Consider the following 20,102-nt stretch of genomic DNA (forward strand, 5'->3'; position numbering starts at 1 on the left):
TTAAGGGAACACTGCCGAATTTCGTTCCCGAGAGAAAGGTACAGAAAGATGATTTCTTGGTCGATTGACGTCGAAGCGAACGCGTCAACACCTCCACCTGGCTTATGCAATTACACGAAATTACGCGCGAACAGCGTCTCCTAATATGTTTGAGTGGTGCGTAAATGAAGTTTCGCGAACTGGTTGGAACTGGCTGAAACGGGCGTGCTCGCAACAAACTCTTCCGGGAAGTTTCCCTGGGTTCCTTCTCGGTCTCGTCGCGTGAAACGGACCAAAACTTGTACGCGACCGAAGATTTCATTTTGATTACGCGGTTTACGAAACTCGTTTACAGCGTGCGTCGCCAGTCAGCAAACGAAACGAATCGAAATTATGCCCGCGTTATTGTAATAACGCCGCTTTCTTCAGCTGAAACGCGGTGATATTTAATTTCGTGTGTCTCCGCGCCGGTATTCGGGTTAATGCTATGCAAAGTGATTTTGGTGAGTAACCGCGGAGAAGGATCGAGATGGAAATATTGTATAATTTAGTCAAGTGCTGGATATAAGCGAGTTAAAGAGAGAAAAAATTTGGGATGACAGTTTTAAATATTTTTTACGTACTATTTGGTATCTTTAAAGTGAATAATATGTAGCAAAAATTAAGAAACAACAAAATTGGAGAAAAGGCTGAAACTTTGATGTGGGTGTATTGAAATAATTGAATCGAGATTTTTACCGGAAGGTTACACCTTACAATTCTTGAAAGATCGGCGATGAGACTATTATTTTTGAATCATAAGTAAAAATGGAAAACTTAATTCTGAATTATTAGTATGCCTAGTTAATTAATTTCAACATTTTTGTCAACATTATACGTATATATAAATGTACAGAAATTGAACTTACATAAATGTAGATTTTACTGAATTATACATTGTTCACACGTAGGTACATGTAAAGGAACTATAGTGGATTCTACGATAGTTCTACAACAGTTGGAAGAATCAACATATGCAGTTGAAAGTTTCTACATGGTCGTAAGATTCAGTTGAAACTTCTTCAGGTCGAGAAGAAGAACGAAGAAAGGAAGGGAAGCGAAGGTGTGTTACGAAAGTGGAACGATCGACTGCACTCGTGGAAACAAGGGGTAACGCTTTGTCGGGAAAGGGTGTCGCAGTGAAGAATTAGGTTGACTATAGCACAGACCAAATGTATTGGCTGTTCAAGGACACTTCTCGGCTGACGTCTTTAAGTGATCATGACTTCTTGACACAGTAGTGATCACGTGGGCATATATGTGTATTGAATTGACGTCAAATTAATTTATATAGCATAATTTTATTTAGCACAGACCAACAATCTATTGTGGTACAATGTAAAGTCAATAAAAAAGTAATAACGACAAGATCTATAAATCTTAACAGCTTCTTTGTAGTACTACTTGGATATGAGAAAGGCATTTAATATAAGAAATCATTACTCAGTGAGTACATGGGCTACTAGTCAGATGAATGATCACTTCTAGGATGAAGACTTATGTCTAACAGCTGTTACTGCTAATTTCTAATTTAACTGGACAAAATTGTCTAGGATTTGATCAAAAGGTTGAACATGACAAACAATTACAATGATAGTTTTCAGTGTAATATATTTGATCTTCATTATAGGTCTAGCCCTACCATCCACTACAATTTTCGTTTACCATTAACGATGTGAACTCGTACGCTGTTCGCATGAGTGTTGCTTGGCGAGCAAGTGTAGAGTCCGGAGTCCTTCTCGATCGCCTTCTGAATGAGCAAACGGCTAGAAGTCACGGGTCCCTTCTCCGTGACCAGGCTGATGCCGCCCCTCGGCGAGTCGAAGTTAATCGCCTGCGAAACAAAGAAAGACAGACAAGCGAGTCGCATTATCCGGCCCTCGTGACGTGACTACCTACGAATAAAGCTACTTTGCTCTGCAGACGAGGGGACAAGTGGTGACGGGAAGTGTCTCTCTTTTAAGTGGCGAAATGCATCGTGGGACAAATGCCTCTAAAACACGTTTTCAGCCTACACCGAAATCGCGGCCAGCCAACTCACCCTGAAAGCCACTTTCCACGTTGCTGTTTTTACAGAAACGGACAGAATTAATGCCACACGGCTACCAATATAATAATCCACTATTTTTTTAACGAGATAACGATGTAGTTTTTCTCCAGTTAGATTGCTTCACGATATCGATAAAAGACCAGGCTTTTTTCAAAACTAAAATACACAGTTCACGATATCAGCAAACAGCGAATGTATTCAAGCTATTTTAAGTTTTCCATTTCCTCAGAAACAAGTGGTGAATTTCACAAAAAATGGTGGATTACTTTCAAGCGTACCTAATATTTCTCTCTGTTTCAATATGTTTTGCATTGTACATGGTACAAAGAAACCACTTAGTTTCCTCTAGCGGAAGAACAATCTAAACGAAGCACGAGAAACATTGTGGGAATGAAAAGAAAATAGAATGCAACTTTCGATGCATTTTCAACGAGCCGCAGTTTGAGTTTAACTTTCGTCCTAGCTGCTGACCATCGATCGTTTATAACCTCTTCCTAACCTAGAGATAGAGGAATGCCATGAAATGTTTTTTAGCGATAAATCAGTATCATCGAAGGGGATTTGCGTTTCTCGATCATCGGGATATTTCATCCCATCCGTGATTAATTTACATTCCGGCTATCTTTATCTATGCGTTACCCGTGATGCGTCGTTGTTGGAGAACAATTGTGAGCTTGTTAGTAGGCTTCATAAATAACGGGGCTCGCAGGAACGCCTTCGACTGCAGCGATAATCGATATCGCGCGATAACAATGCCGCATGAAACGTTCGTGTACCTGTGATTCTTTTTAGTAGCGTGGAGAAATATGTCTGTCTATTGCGAGCATCGCTATTCTCCGACCTGACATGTGATTTGGGAAATTTCAACGAGATGTTACAGAGTTTTGCTACTTATCATTTAAAATCGATTATGACGTGTTTCAGGATCCTCTGGAATGTATATAATACAAAGGGCTTAAGAGGTTATGTTAATCTACAAAATCAAAAATCAAGGTACGAATGTAGAAATTTTAATTTTGGAACCAGCTACTTCCCGTGTTCACACATAACCTACAAAATTCGACTACCATGTTTCAGGGTCTGAAGCGTCCCCTTTGATCTCGCTGTTCATAAACAGGAAGGAAGAAAGTGTTTCAAGCATTCCGCTTACTTCGTGATTGTGACTCCAAACAATCATGGACGGTGGCTCGGGAGCATATTTGACCAGGCATGTCAGGTTTATCGTGCTGTCCTTGTTGATGAACAGATCTGGACCTCCGGCGATCTCCGTGACTGGCTCTGCAATCAGAAGGAACCCTTTCGCTTTTTCTGTTTCTCAATAACGCTAGCAGAATGTTTCATTCGGTAATACAATCTAATGTAACGAAAGGAGGTAACTTATTGGTCGAATTAAAGGACCTAATATCTGTAGGGTGAATCAAAATTTGCATACATCAAGATTTATTAAACACGCTTTTGTACAGTTCTTAAATACTTCCCCAGTTGTTTATAGACTTCTTTAAATTTCAAGGTCACCGATGACGACAGTGTAATCGTACATTTTTTTCTTATACTTCTACAAAAAATGAAGAGGTAAATTCAAAACTGTTTTGGTTCCCCTTATATATTCGAAATTTTCCGACAGTGCAATGATTCCTCACTAATCAGTTTCAAGAATCTACGAATGGTCTTTTATATACACAACGTGGATGCAACAATCGAGGCCAGATAAAGTGACGTTAACGAAGAATGGGTAGTCTGGATGGTTCTCTTAAATGTAGAAAAAGAAATCTCTTGGTTGAAGGATGGAGCAGAGAGGGCTACGTTTGTTTTTGCCCGGCAGTGCTCAAATTCAATCTTATTGTTAGACACAGAGAGAGGGTCTAGTTCAGTGAATAAAATCCAATAACGGCGGACGGAGATCTCTCGATACGATATATCCGATGCTCTGTTCCTTGAGAAGCAAGACTTGACCGAGGGAATACCGATTGGATTCATTCTACATGGCTTGGAATTCTCTCACGAAAGAATTCGCCTCGCGTACAATCAACGAAAGCACAGGCCACTCAGGAATGCGTCTACTTGCCTGGAAAAAGCGTATCGTTTATTGAACCGTTTTGATGGGACGTCCTGTCTTAATACCAATCTTATATATTGAATAAATTTCGCAAAACGAACTGACGCTTCTTTCTGCAGCTAACGTATTCTATGAAATGCAAATTTCCACGTTATTCTAGGAGGTTAGGTTCGCTGACTAGGTGATTGTACCTTGCTCCATTGGCGTTGAAATATCAAAACGCGCACGGGGAAATGGCCAAACAGAAACTTCAGCCAATTTGTAACTGTATTACTAATATTTATACACTATACATTCCATGTTACTTGGCCTCGATGTTCACTCTACACAACACGTTTCTCAAATCTTGTTTATGTTGTAACGATTGTTACTCGGTAATGAAAGAACATCAAATGATATTGTATTTATACAGAGTGTACTCAAAGGAAATAAATTTTATTCTCATTGAAACAGGTAATACAAAACTTCTATCCAATACCTTATTGTCTAAATTTCAAACCTAACTTAACCTTAAATTTGCCTTCCTGATTCAAGGTAACGTTACAGTACAGGCGAGTTAGTCGGTTTGTCTCCAAACAGAGAGTACAGAGTTGTCACACGAGCAACTAAGATTACGGATGCAGTACGGTGAACCAAGATTCCCGAGCGTTCGATGTCGAGTTTGGATTATCTGACAAGCTCTGGGTTCAGGATTTCCTCAGTTTGCTGACCAACTTTAGAGGGTCCGCCTGCCAAATCGGGGACCTTCATTTCCTTTCCGGGAGCATGCCCTTCGACTGCTGAATGCGTCGCAATATCTGCGGTACAATACGTTCGTGGTAACGATTTATGGATCTTTCATAAAACTGTCACTTGTGTCTCTTACACGGAGCAGTGAAAGGTCAAAAAGTTATTTCAATGGGGTAACACGGTGGAAGAAGTTTCTTCTCAACGACTCAAGGTATTCGTGAAATATATAAGCTGTGTCGAGAAAGTAAAGTGATTAAATTTTTTATTAGTCGTTCTGAAGAACGATTGACGTAAAATGTGAAGGTCCCTCAGAAAGAGTAATTTAATTAATTTTCTTGTTAAACAAGAAAACATCGAGTCTTTTTTGAAACCTAAGTACAATGATTCTTCGATCGATATGTTTCTCGAAAAAATAAATATTTAGACAATTGTAATAAACAAATACAACAATAGAATACTTAAAGTGAAAAATATGCAAGTGTTCTTCAAGTATGTACAAATAACTACAAAATTTGAAACATCTACTATCGATGCAGTTCAAATAAAAAAATCATAATGTCTTTTCTAATTTTAACTTTGAAACACCCTGCATATTAATGTTCTACGTCACAACTCCAATGTCTCACCTCTCTAACGTAACCTAACACTTTGTTGTTATTAAAAATGTATATTCACGGTGCTTGAACAAGGGGAAACAGCGGTAAATAGAATTTAGATTTCGGTGACAGGAATGATTGCTTGACTTTCGGTCGAGGAGTTCCAATTTTGACCGTGGACGCGAACGGTTGTTGACCGTTGATCGCACATCGCGCGGAGTAAACATTTGCGCTAGTAATCATCTCACTGTTGCGGTCTTGTTATTCCCGTGACATTTTGCAGCAGGGAATAACAGGTTTATCCGCGCCGACCGTTTACTTACACGCGCAGGGATTCCTCGAGTTTCTCGAATTCTCTTTGGTCAGTCACAATTTACCCACTTTCCGACTACCTGTTCTCCCGTCACTTCAATTTTCGGCGAGGCTGCCTTAAGAGAGACGTACCTTACTGGACAAATACGTACTTACGCTGTAAATGGTTTGTTTCGTGTACAAGGGGTTTCGAAATAGCTTCGTTTTTCTCACTTAAGGAAATGAAAAAGCTACAGCCAATGTACACATGTTGGAAAATTAATGTTTCTAGGGATATTGAGTTTTAAATGGTTGGTACAAATGAGTCTAGATACTTCGCAGCAGACTGTATTAGATTAGAACATGGTAAAATCGAACGAGCAACAAACGAGTAGTACATATCGATCGTCGATGCATCGAATTCTCGCTCGATCGTAATTTAGTAACCCTAGTAAATCGATTTCATTGGCGCCTTTATCTCGTGGATCTTTTTTCTTCTTCTCGAATGTAGCACCCTTTTCCCAATGAGTATTTATTTAAAAAAAAATACAGTGTATTACGTACAGATTCTCTGGTTAAATGAAGAATTAGGTTATGTTACGAACTTAAGTTTGAATTGAATTTGCAAAACGATTCATTTTCGGACACATATTCACTCAGATTTTTTTGTTCCTCCCGACGAGTTCTATTAACCGGCGCATTTGACTCGACAAAAAACTCTGTTCAATTAACCTCTAATTTTGAAACGCTCTGTATACGTTAGCACAAATTATTAACCTAACCATTCTACTTCGACGTTAGACACACAGAAACAAAGAACAAATTATACTTCTGTATTCATCTTCATTAGTCTGAATTTTTAAGTAACCTCCACGATGCTACATTCTCTACGTTATTATCCATTCTATTTTGAAATTAGTTTGATAATACAAATTATACGTCGTAAGTTCCATACATCACGCAACCTCTATCGTCGCCGTTCAATTCACACACGTTCCTCGCCACCGTTCTATCAACAGCCACGAACATTCCTCTGGTCCGATAATAATCTTTCATCCGCGCCATTATCGATAGAAATTGATTACGTTCGGATGCCCCTAACCGATAGCTTTGGCATGTCTCCGTAGAAATCGGACCGTGGCGCTGCTGTCCCATCGATTCTATCGTGTCAGTTTTTGACAGGAGTGGGGACGCTTCTGTGGCAGTTCAGCCACAGAGAATTGCTCAGCGACGAACTGGAGAAGTTTTGACAAGAGGCGAGGGTGTAACAGTTTTGACAAGACAGTCACTTTTTTCCTGCAAATTAACCGCGAGCTAAAGGAATTTATCTTTGAACGCGTAAGCAGAAAATTTTTTAATAACGATTCCGCGAGTTTGTACTTCTTCGTCGGATGGAATCGAGGGAGTTCATTTTGGTTGAAGTTTACGAGAACGACGACTTTATTACGGATCGGCGAAATTGCTATCGTAGAGTGGGGATAATTGGGAAAAAGTTTCGAGGAATTTTTCGGTAAGCTGAAATGGACGGAGACGGTTTATGGGGCTTAGGTTAGGTTATCATTTATGGCGATCTACGTATTTTCCTTTTTCTAACTAAATTTCTGTACAATTCACGCTGATTCGTATTACTCTTACTAATATATTTACGAAGTAAAAAACGGTTTTCTAATTATGTCACTCCTTTGTTCCAGTATACAAAGTGTCTCGTAATATACGAGATACTCTTCGGTGCTTCGATCTACTTTCAAACATATCGTACGTATTTCAAAACAGTCTATATTTCTTCAATCGCTTTTCTATTAATATCCTCTTTTTTTTAGAGAAAAGCAAAGGAGAAAAGTGTAATACAGTTTAAGATAAAATTAAACGGAAAAAAGTGGGAAATAACGTTTCTCGTTGGGCGAAAAAGCAAAAAGCAGAATTTGTGAACTTTTTAAAGCCGTGGAATCAAGTTAATTAGGTCGTCGGGATTTCGGTGTATCAACGTCCAGGAGAATTCTATTCTTACCGGAGCGTCGATTTACTATCCTCTCACTTGTTGGCCTTTTTTTGCGAGCAAATAGGAGGGAGCAGTGGTGATTCAATTGTGGCCGAAGTCGCGGTCGAGTTACGTATCCAGTGCCTCCTCCTCGATTTATTTCCTGTCGCTTGGCTCGAGGGCCGTGAGTAAAGATCGATTAGGGGTAGAGATCGATCGTTCGGTTAGATATTAATTCGCCGTATTAGTTGAACCTTCCAGGTTCCAGCTTTGGACAGATCTACAGGATTCTTGCGATAAATGATCTCGGGTATTTTTAATAAGAATAACGCAGCGGATAAAGTTACTATAATACGTAATTATTAACTTAGAGTGTTCTTTTTATTCTTATAATTAGTCATTTCCCAGAAATATTAGCCACGTTGTGTGGTAAAAAACTGTAATGTTATTCTACTGTTTTCTGAAGAACAGTTAAAAATGTAACCTCACAGAAATTTCAATATACATATTTGTCAAAACTGAACAAAAAATGGCGTTGCATTGATCTATAATATTTTCCAGAAAAATTTAATTATCTATCGAAACTGCTTAACCTCTTCAAGGATGATTTTCTTATTTTTGCGTTGAATTAATCTGTAATATTCTCCAAGAAAATTTAATTATCTACCGAAACTGCTTAACCTCTTTAGAAACGATTTTCTTAAGGTTGCAAAAACTGATCTCATTTTTTATTTCTCCTTTATTGTTTCTCTCGAGGAGATTATGCAATGAATTTATAATATTTTTATATATTTCCCATCGCAAATATCGAAAATTTCCAAAGAAAACTAAACGTACAAAGAGGTGCCAGTGTCCCTGGAGAGGTTGGAAAAAGGTATTTGTCGAAACCGCGATAAGCAAGCACCGGTGATCGATGTTTCGATTCACTGACAGCAAGGCTAAGTTCACTAGGTCAATTTGTCCCTCTGAACTTTCCGCGTAATCGATCGGTTAGCCCTTTTAGCAGATGCTGTGTGAATCCCCTATCGAGAAAAAAGCTCAGCTACTAACAGCAACGAATCGATTATTCCTCAAGGAGTAGAATCTCCTCCTGGTAGTACCTCGTAAAATGTCCTTTCTATACCCTTGTTCCTCCGGAGAGCGCAAAGTTCTCGCTAGAGGAGCAATATGCCATTCAAGGGGCACCAAGGCCGCTCAGGGATGCGCTCCTCCGGAGGAAATGAGGTTCCGCTCGAGCAGTCGGTGCCCGGAAACTACAGAAACTCCTCGGTTGATCCGGTAAACGTTAAAGAATACCGAAATCTTCGATGCAGCTCGCGTTTCGCTCATGTTTCTCGCGTCAGCAATTCTAACTATTCTTTAGACTGCGACGGTATCTTATAAGTTCTACCACCAGAGGGATGGTGAAATGGTAAAACTAACCTCTCTCACGAGACTTCTATTTTTACAAATAGAATCGTTTTGCAAGGCATGGTTCATTACTGACGAGTTCTCTGTAGTAAGCGTTAAATGTATTGATCAGTCAAGGCTCCTCCAACGCTTTTTGGTTCTACTTTTAGCATTCGACCGTTAACAGCTGCGCTATCTTTCTGTTCTGCTCTTAAGCTATTTATGCTTGTTGCGTTATAAGACGGAATATTGCCTAAAAAATAACCTATCAAACCACTACATATGGGGGGGTTAAAGTGATAGTGGTGTAAGTCACAATTTCCTTATTCTGAGAATCAGAGAGTGTTATTAGAAATGATAAAATACATTAACCCCCTCATATTTGGTCCTTACTATAGCAAAAATGAAACTCACCTCTCCATCATCCTATCTCTGCTTTTTTCCAATAATCAACCACTGTAAAATTTCTGAAAATTGACACAATTGCCAATGGAACCAGCGTAACTCTCAAAGACCCACCCACATACACGCACATACATTAGCTCGAATGAGGAATAAAATCCATGGATAATTACGCGAACGATAGATCATTATCCCAACAGAGGAAACCAGCTCGTGTCGTTGATAGAAGGACGAGCATAGGAGAGTGTGAGTCGAATAGCGAACGTATTATATAGGCGTGGTAGGTATGGCAACACGACCGGTTTCGCCTGGCCGGTAATAATGCACGCGCTCGTCCTGCGTTCGCTGCCGCACACAATACACCGCCCTCAGCTGTGTATACGTGTGTCCTGATGTCGGGTGAACGTCCTCGATCAGCACGGGACACGAGGCATTATTGTCCTTTCGAACTCAGGTCACGATTTCCAGCCGCAATGGAAATCGCTTTGCGACGCTGAACCTTCTGCTTTCGTGAGGGCGCGCATAGGTACAGCTGGTCACTGGCTTCATTACTGATATACCAGCTCACCCATCCACCTTCCTCCTCCTCTGTCTCTCCTCTCCTATGTTTCTCATGTGCTGGAATAATTTATCTACGCCTCAAGGCCGATGTCACGTCGAAACTGACGGTCTTATGTGTTTCCGGATAAAACGAGATTGCGTGGCGAATTGAACGTTTTCCCCCTTCTTTGCGCTCCGGCGTGTCTTGGGAAATTTCGATCTGCTGACAGAATGGAAGGGTCATTCATAAATTATCAGTAAAGTCGATTTTCGTCTGTGAAGATACAACCTGAATTTTTAGGCATTTGCGTTTATTTAGGTAATTTTCTTTCTTTGGAGATCGATCTAAGGTAGGAAACATGTTTATATTTACCATTTAGTTTAAGATGAATGTTGAAAATAGATGGAATACATGTGTGTTTTCTGTTGGTGGCATATCTCTCGTTTTTAGGCGATCTAGGACTATAGTGATACTCCTCTGTTTGTTTTCTTCGACGTCATAGAGTGCAGTCACGCCATTGTTATTTTATTTTTATATTAACACACACATTTATTACCACGCCAGATTTAAATGTTGCTCTAAGGGTGCCACAAGAAAATTTTCATTACTCTAAGAATACATAAGTATTATAGAAACCGAGGGACCCATCGGGATTCGAACTCACGACCTCCGGGCTGGCAAGCCGAGACTTTGCCCACTACGCCAATAACGCCCTCTCTGTTTTTCCTCGTCGATTCCCTATTTGGGTACACACGCCCCGATCCTACAGTGCTTTATTATTATTATTATTCTTTTTAATTCAAAATAATGTCTACGTACCTATTACGTTCGAAATTTTTAGTTAACGATATTCATTTTATTTTAATTATTCGAAACATTTGAGACATCGATGACCACCGTGGCCCTATCGAGGAAACAATCTCCGGTCACAGATGACCAACGTAGCAGTGAACGTGTTAAGGCAAACAAAGTGCTCTGCACATTAAAAATCTGACAATAAGTAATCCTAAAATTTCCTTCTATCTTTTTGAAACGGAGCTTGAAACTTATTCGTCAACTCGTAGCAATATACAAGAATATCTATTGAACCCTTTCCTACTCCTGCTACCTCTAAAATCAGACCTCCGAATTTTCTTTAAGGACACTATAGAGAAACTATAGCCTAAGTGCCTTAACACTTGTAAAACTTCCGTGTACGAAAGTTCAGTAGAATAAAATGATTATTTTCAAAATACTAAACATTGAAATTTAACATTCTTAGTCTCTTAGATATTTTTATCGGTATTTTCAATTACTTCATCGATCGTCGAGTAGCCTGTATTCGGTGTAACACAGCAAGTTCCAGACTAATGGCTCTTGAAACGCTTCTAACGCCAATTCCAACATCTTGCACACGGTCAACAACCCAGAAACTCCTTTGATCACTCTAGAAAATTAGAAAATATCCATGAAACTGTGCGTGGAATCGAACTGAAGAGCAAAGTAGCCGTTAATTTGCCTTTTTTCCCCCCTCGAGAACCGTTTCCAAGAGGTGTGAATATTTCACGAGGTAATATCTTATTAACGACGAGATAAGACGCTGCTTAGGCCTTATTCAATGAATATGCGCGATCAAAATGTCCTCTGAAGCATGAAGCCAGACGAGCAGCCAGCGTTACGTGGCTCTACGTGGCTCTACGTGGCCAACGATTCTGCCAGTAGCCATAAAGGAACTCCGGCTGAACTGTTCAACAAGAGCCATTCGCTCAAAAGACCATGATAATGCCAAAGATGCCCTGTTCCAAATACTACGGATAACTTTTCCATCGTCTCGACGAAAGCCGGGGGAATACACTGCTAGACAAAAATTTTACAACCACCGTGCATAGGTGAACTTAAGCAAGAATATCTCAGAAAATTTCTTCACAATTCTTTAACGAATTTTTTCTTACAAAGTGTGGCCAAGAATCGAAACTGATTCGTCACAATTTTCTCATGTAACGATAAAATAACGGCATGGAAAATTGCTCAAATTAATTATTAAGTTATAAAGTTAATAAAATTAATAAAGCTTAAGTTGATAAAATTACTAAAGCTTAAGTTAACAAAATTAACAAAGCTTAAGTTAATAAAATTAACAAAGCTTAAGTTAATAAAGTTAATTCCAAGTCCATCAAAGATCTTAGCAACAGATTAAATATTCGTATAAATCGACGAGTACTCTCAAACTTTTAGCAGTTGGTGTATTCCTATTCGAATAAGACGCGAGATCGCTATAAACCTCGGCTTTGTCTCACGTGGTTCAAGGAATCTTGAATTCGCCTTTACTCCCTACGCAAATTCGCCAGTGTATGCCGTTCAATGGGTACATTAAGGGATTCATTGTCGTTTCAAGATCCGAAGAGGATTCTGTCCCACAACTTGAACCATAATCGTAAGGAGAAATTGCTCGAAAGCTGAATATAAAAGACAATGTTACTTATGTACTGCGAAGTACTGTATGCAAAGTGAGGTTAAGTAGAGTGAGTCAGCGTACGACGAGCCTGTTAGGGATCTTACGCAAATCTGCAAAAGGAGCCTGTGTATGGCGGGTTGCTAGACGTTACGCGCTCTCGGCTTGCACATTTCGACCTCCGGTAATAAGAAACGGAACAAAATTTCTTCGCTAGAATTTTGAAACATTCGGTACATCAACCGTAGCAAACTTTCTCCACGATTCTCGGCACTTAGAGTTTCTACAGCGTTGCGATCGATCCATTAATCGGACATATCCGTTTACTTGAAATACACTCGAACGACCGTTTATTCGCGGTTTGGTCGAGCATATCGGAATATGTTCCGCGACGGATTAATCACGGGCCAATGTGAAATTTCCTATATTTCTTCCAACGACTGTACGTTCCATCGTAACTACAATCTTAACGCTCGTGTCAAAAAGTGCAATTTTCTTTCACTTTTCTATTCTATTGCAAAAATTGAAGTCACAGCTTTAAAAATAAATGGCAAACTTATTTCTATACGCCTAGGAAATAGTTAAAGAAAGAAATAAAACTGATCTCTCAAATAACATTCTTAACTGGTCCACAGAGAAATCTGGTCTACTTACAGTAGCCATATGCCGCGAACACATTACTTTTCAGCGAATTCTCAATATGACATCCTTTATTTCAGTTAAACCGTGTGGAAAGAGTTTGGCAGTGGGCCAAACTTCGAAATCATTCGCCGCCAACCGTATTGAACTAACCAAACTATACCACCCGTGTATCTGCCTCGTTAATCCTATCTTCCACTTTTACATACACGGTGTCCAACAAGTTTCCACGAAAATTTTGTCGGTGTATCGTGTCGTCAAAAATATGAAAAAAAATGTTGTATAAATATAGACATATGAATACTTCGTTAAAGAATTATGACAAAATGAAATACAGCGCGAAAGTTTTGTGTTTAGTTTAACGTTGAAAATTGGATAGAGTCGCGGCGAAATTCGGTTTGCGACAAATTTAGTGCGATGCTAGCATTAATTTTAATAGAGTGTAATACTGAGTTATTCCGCTTTACGGACGGTTGTAAAAGCGTAGGATCATTAATGAAATTTCACGGTTGGTACCATTCTTAAGTACAATTCACCCGCTAGAAGGTGCGTTAACATGTGTGCACGCGATTAGATGTCGCGTTGTACCAAACTTCGTAACTGAGTAATTCATAAAACATCGGGTAACTTTTACGAGAAGAATTTCTCGATACCTTCGATTTTTCGCCAGATATTCCACTGTTTCCAGTTAAAACGAACACAGACTACAGTAATCGTTCGTCCTTTATATTTCCATGGTTATATCAGTTTTATCTCGGTCCTTCGTTGCCCCGATCCAAAACTACACCTGGTCGAATCTACCGGCGTCGATGAGAGGATTATCGAAACCGGATTAACCAATGCTTTCCTAGGAATTGCTTGCCCGTTAGACGTGTCGCAATAATCGGAGCTGCTCCTCCTCTGCCGCCATCATCTCCCTCTTCCTGTACCACGTCCAAAGCTATTCCACCCTTTCCGCACACTCCATTCGATCAATTCAACCTTCGAACGAACGACGGCTTAAGTTGTACGCGCTCCAACCAATTTTCGGATCGCTCTCGCGCGATCACGCTCGACGTACCGCCTCCCCCTCCACGGAAGAACACAATCGGTGTCACCTCGACGTACCTTCTCTTCTCATACTGTGAGAATTTTTTTTTTCTACATTTTAGTAGAAAATTTCTACGTACTCTTGAATTTCTTTTGACAATTTTCTTTGCTAAATTTTAGTGAATTTATTTTTAGACTTGTAGAGAAGGAAGAAGTTTTTCCAAGTCCTCCAGAAAAAGAAGGTAGCATTATTTAAGGCTCCCATTTTTCTCAACTTAATGTGCCAAAAATGATCAATTCTATGTCTTTTTCATTATTTTTTCTAGATGAATAGAAATAAGTTTCCCACTTATTTATAACGCTGTGACTTACATTTTTGCAATGGAATAGAAAGGATAGCGAAATATGAAGACTGAAAGAAAATAGTTAAACAAAATTGCAGTTTTTGCGGGATCAGTTGTGCACGTGTAAGACACGGGCATGAGCGGTAAGGAGTTAAGCACTACAGCTAGCGCCATCTACTCGTACGAGTTTTACTCTTATTACGATAAGCAGCTTTGGAAAAAGTAACGTTTAACAAGCCTTTAAATTTCTATAAGCATTTGTCACAGAATAATAATGAAAAAAAGAAAGAAAATAAAACAAGATTGTAATTATCCAAGTTGAAGAGTAGGGAATAATAAGGAGGCATTAAAAGACAGGGTGGGTAATTTATTTAAATCTGGCGTTTGATTCGCTGCGGTACTTTTGAAATGGCCAGAATCCCACGGTTTAGTCGGGCAGTTGCTTGGTCGAACGTAGCGGCGGCGATGAGAGGATTATCGAAACAGGATTAAGCAATGCTTCCGTAGGAATCACTCCGGCCGCTGTACCTGTTACTGTAACTGATATGCTCGACTGCTTCTCAATCGTTAAAAGCTTTTCCCGTTGCCCGTGGCCCCATCCCCCCTCCGTACGCTGGCTGACCCCTTTCAAACAGCGCAAACGAACACCATGAAAATTTACAAACTTCGCAGCCGAGAACCACTTTAATCTGCCAAGTCGAAAATCCTGCTACTATTCTGCTCCATAGGCGCGTTCAATTTTTTCTGCGTGTGAAAACCTGAATTCCACTATACATGCTGTTTTTTGTTGTTTTTTTATCGCGTTTGCACATTTGTCTTTTATTTTTCGTACTTTAGCCAACTTTCAAAATTTAATCCTTATCCTTTTCAAAATTGAAAATAATATAAAATAAAATGTACGAAAACTTTTGTCGTCTCAGAGAAAATTTACTTGGAAAATGAATCGAAGTAGAACGTTAGTTGAAGGTTAGGTTTGAAAAGTTAGCACGCCTGGCGAGAGTTGCGTTTCGATAAAATCGGCCAGGGTCTCGCGGGCAATTTATTGCTAATACGCGGCCACGAAGTGCCGTCATCGTGACGGATTAACGAGGCGCCGTTGAAAATGCAAAAAGCTTTAATTTCAATGACTATAGGGCGCTGGTGTGGTGCACCGGCTGAATAATTACAAGGTAGTATAGGGGAGGTCGGATCATCGTGATAACAATACTCGAACCTCGGCGTTACAGCGTGCTATTGTAATTACCTCTCGTGCCTCAAGTGCAACGTGCTATTTTCGCGAAAATACCAGAAGGGGGCAGGGAGGAGAGAGAGAGAGAATAGCGAGCCTCTGCACGATACACCGATATATTCTTCCGGTAACGCCCTATCGTTTTTTCTCTTTTTTTTTGTCCGGCAACGCTAACTGCAGCCTGCCGAGGAGCTTCCATTAGTTGAATAATTGCCCGGGAGAAAAAGTGCTACAATGTGCAAACCTCTATACTTTTCGATCATTACGGGGGGACACGAGTATTCATTTCGCGTCATTAGTGCAATACTATGCTCGTTGCAACGGGTAACTTCTTTCTTAGCGTATGCACACGTAGAATGTAGTTACTGCAGGAAAAAGACATTTAGGTGGTTGTTTTATATGAGTGGAGGTTGAAATTGGATCCTTGTTTAGGATTAGGATTAAAAATATTGGAAAATAATGGGTTTTTATGTATATTGCAACAGCGACAAGTCACTATCGTTAATTTATGAAATAATCACACCGTTCTTGGGAGAAGATACAAAATCAACGCATATTGTTTATACTGTGAAACTGCACACTTTGTAATCCCGAAATAGTTATTCTCGTTCGCGTAATTCAATACAATTAGATCTGGTCTTTACTCGGCTGGAATCGTAACGCGACACCGAGACGAAGTCGTTGACGATGAACAGGCTCGACGCAGGCGCCACCTGTTTCTCCCTTACATAACCAACATCGCGGACAAGAAATGTAGCAAATTGTAGAAACCTTATAGCATCCGGAGTTAAGCGTACTGCCGTTAAATCGTAACCTGAGACTATCGGGCAATTCTCGTTACGTTCAGCCGTGAGACCTTAAAGAAGTAATATTCTTTGAAAGTGGTATACGGTTTTAATGACCAAGAGGTAACTACCCTGAATCTCGTAATCGTCCTCGGTACACGTGTAATTAAGTTATACGTTTTTAAAGCAATTCAATTTACCGGTAAACTTTCTATTAGCTCTATTTTAAGCAGGGTGTAACGGTTTCCATGGGTTTATCTGTAATCTAGATATACGAAAGGTATGTAATGGTCGAGAAATAAATGAAATTTCGGTATAAAAGAAATGGAGATTCAAAATACAGGATAGATGAATAGAGGAGCGACCTACTTTGACCTATAACGTATGAAACTCTTTATAAATTGGTTTTTATCCGACAGATGCTGTCAGTCGGAAATTTTGCATAGGGTGCGACGAAATTTGTAAAACGGTAAAATAGTCGCGTTAATAAACTTTAAAGTTTTCCAGGAATGTTCGTTTAAATGAGTTTTTATCACGAATGGAGCAACATGATGAATTATTATGCTAGCTACTTTGTGGAAATGTTTTTCTCTAGTGGAATTAAAAAGAATAATCTTTTTCACGACTGATAAAACTCGTAATAATTCTAAATATGTAGTGAAATTTAACTTTCCAATATGAATTTAATAATGTTTCAGTAGTTGAATTGCTTACGTCAGTTTCTTTGACAAAAAGTTCGTGATTCATTATTCTCTTCGCTTAATCGAATTTAACCTAACCTCACTTATTCTTTCAATTCAACGTTAGTTACTTAGGACGAAGCAACTGTTCAAATTTTTACTGATTTACATCTGAATACTAGAGGAATTCAATGTTTCAGCGAGAAATGAGTCGAGTGGACAAATTAAGACGTACATATATAGAATCCGAACTTTCCCATTGCTACAAATCTATCAACAAATACAAAGCAGATACCTGTTTCATCCATGGTAAACGTAATTTCATTCAGAACTGATCCCAGCATGCAGACCAAAACCAGCTCTAATTCGGTTAATCCAATGGAGACCAGTTTTAATTCATTTAAACCCCCGGCCATCTTCCGTTCATTTGTCGCGCACGATCAATCGTACAAGCTTTTCGCATTCGCCGTGTATCGCGCGATTTCTCTATTCCCCCCAGAGATTATCGTGATCTAGTTTTACACCCCTGGCCCGTGCTATTTCAATTCGTAATCCTGTCGTCCGATTTGCACAAGACTCTTCAGCTCTCTGTATTTGCGAAGGATCTCTACCGTGGGGAGTTGAGTTCCGCGGAACAACCGGGCTGCGAGAGCGCAAACTAACCGCTTCACAACATTAACAAGTTCGAATGCGCTCTAGCATTCCCCCCTCTGCGCCGACGTCGCCCTCTCTAACCCCCACACCCCTCGCCCAGCCATTATTTCGAGCCGTGTTACGTTTATCTTATTCCGTGTCGCGCGGCCATATTAATTTGCACGAAAGGAGGTAGAGGTTTGGGCGCGTTCACATGGGGAGAACGAGGAATTGTCCATACGTTTGTTATTGTGTACCGTGGTTTCAGGCGTGAATCATTGTTTGTAATGTAAATAGGCGATTGTTAAAACGCAATCGAGTATGATAAGATGATTGTTTGGTTATTATCCGTCATGCTCGTTTCGTCGATTGATTGGTTATTGCAATAATGAAAGTGACAATACCATGTAAATATCCTGTGTACAGTGTGTCTCACGAAGCGTGAACGATATTAGGTGTCTCAATTTAAGTGTAGTTCAACAAATTTCTATAAACGTGCGTTTTACTTAACCTTCTTTACAAGATGTATCATTATTTCCACATAGATTTAGTATTGCGGGTCGCCATCTATGTTCATCTATAATCTATAGAATAGTTAATTGTCAAAGAAGTAAGTACGATATTTACTCATTTTTTTTTTTTTTTTTAACAATTTACAGTATGATCACTGCACTGTTCTAGTTTGCTTTTCTCTGTTTGCTCCTCTTTTTCCTTCTGGTTTTGGTGGACGACTAGCATGAGCACCTGATGGCCAGAAAATTGATGCACGGCGAAAGCGCGAAATTGGTTTCCCGTTGGGGAACGTCGAAAGGCAAAGGCGATACGAAATTTGAATTTACCGTAGTCCATGTGAACCTGCACCATCGATACCCTCGATAACTTCCATGAGTCGGCCCAATGAAATCGTTTCGTGAAAATTCACCAGTATATAACTAGATATTTAAAAATGGTACAGATTCCGATACAAACGGAACATACCTTGGTTTTTTTTTTCTCAGCATCTTCCAATTTACTTTACATTATACTTTTATAACGTGCAATGACATTTTCTTCGATTAGGTATGATCAAACGCCAAAGCTAGATGCTTGCTCCTCTGCAGCACGTTTGCCTCGACATCAATCGGATTTCCTCGTTGCCACGCTTTCATTAATTAGATAACAAAAACGGCTGACTAAAAGGTAAGCGATATGCAAATTACCTTTGCTGCTGTAGAGGTAAGTTTTTATGCAGCAGAGCGATGAATTGGAATAATAAATGGCATCTTAAGTAATGTAAACAGATTTTTTAAGATGGAAATATTTGTTTTAGGCAGACTGAATGCATTTGTGGAGTAATATTATGTCAAGTAAGCTTGAAACTAAGGCTACTAGGCAAACTAGGTTTCATCGTATTTTATTGCCTGATTTTTTATATTAATAAGTATTCATAATCATGCTACCTAATGAAATTCACTCTAATGTTCAATATTTTAATCTTCATAAAAATTGAAAAATCTTGTAATAAAACTACATTTGCACTGTAGGTGCTATTAAAACCAATTAGCAGAGAAAAAGCAAAGAGGAGGCAAAATGGATAACACGCGATAAATTGAAGGTTTTGAGGTATCGAAAGCCCGCAGTGGAGGGAAATTACCAACAGGAAGCAATTCATTTGCGGAAACAGTGTTATCGTTAAAGTCAACAGTAGCGGGGCGGTGTTTATAGCAAATAATTTCCTGCGGTTGTCTCGGGTTCCTGAGTGGTTTAGCTGTAGCGATTCTGATGCGTACGATAAACGTACCACGAGGGACGGCCGTGAAGAGGCTGTAAAAGTAAACGGCGATAGTTTCGGCTAGTTGTATATCCTTTTTCCCCCATTTCTGGCAAATTCGTAAAAAGGGAAAGAAAATACACCTAATAAAAGGGAACGTATTCAATAGAGCGTTCTATATTCTATGGGAGTGCCACTTGAGTATTTCTCATGAAAAGGATTAAAAGCCGATCCTTTTAACCTGTTAACTCAGTTCACCTCTGAAGCAGAAATTGAATCTGTCTAGTTTACAATTAGAAATGAGTACAAATTATAACCAATTACTTCATTTCGAATTCTGCAAATGGGAATATAATGTATTTTATATTTAACACTGGCATAACAGTACAGTTAAGATGAATAATCTCTCAATAAATAAATTATTGTGTTCTAAGGTGTTACTGTGGTCTTGTGTTCTATTTTTTTGAGGAAACAGTAGGTAGAAATGAAATTAAACTGTTTTTTTTTTATTAAAAAATATATTTCTTATTTAA

The 20,102-nt window shown here is 39.3% G+C and overlaps 1 protein-coding gene across 1 annotated transcript in view; it reads right to left on the reverse strand.

The window, feature by feature from the left end:
* LOC108571506 (protein turtle homolog A-like) overlaps nucleotides 1-20,102 on the reverse strand; it is a 36,885-nt gene that overhangs the window by 614 nt on the left and 16,169 nt on the right. Inside the window, exons 4-5 of the mRNA XM_017933561.1 lie at nucleotides 3,219-3,346; nucleotides 1,684-1,852 (exon numbers count right to left, since the gene is read on the reverse strand). Of these exons, the coding sequence (XP_017789050.1) occupies nucleotides 1,684-1,852; nucleotides 3,219-3,346 (297 nt within the window). The remainder of the gene's footprint in view (nucleotides 1-1,683; nucleotides 1,853-3,218; nucleotides 3,347-20,102) is intronic.

The sequence above is a fragment of the Habropoda laboriosa genome, unplaced genomic scaffold, assembly GCF_001263275.1.
Source record: "Habropoda laboriosa isolate 0110345459 unplaced genomic scaffold, ASM126327v1 scaffold40, whole genome shotgun sequence".
In the NCBI taxonomy this organism is placed as follows: Eukaryota; Metazoa; Arthropoda; class Insecta; order Hymenoptera; family Apidae; genus Habropoda; species Habropoda laboriosa.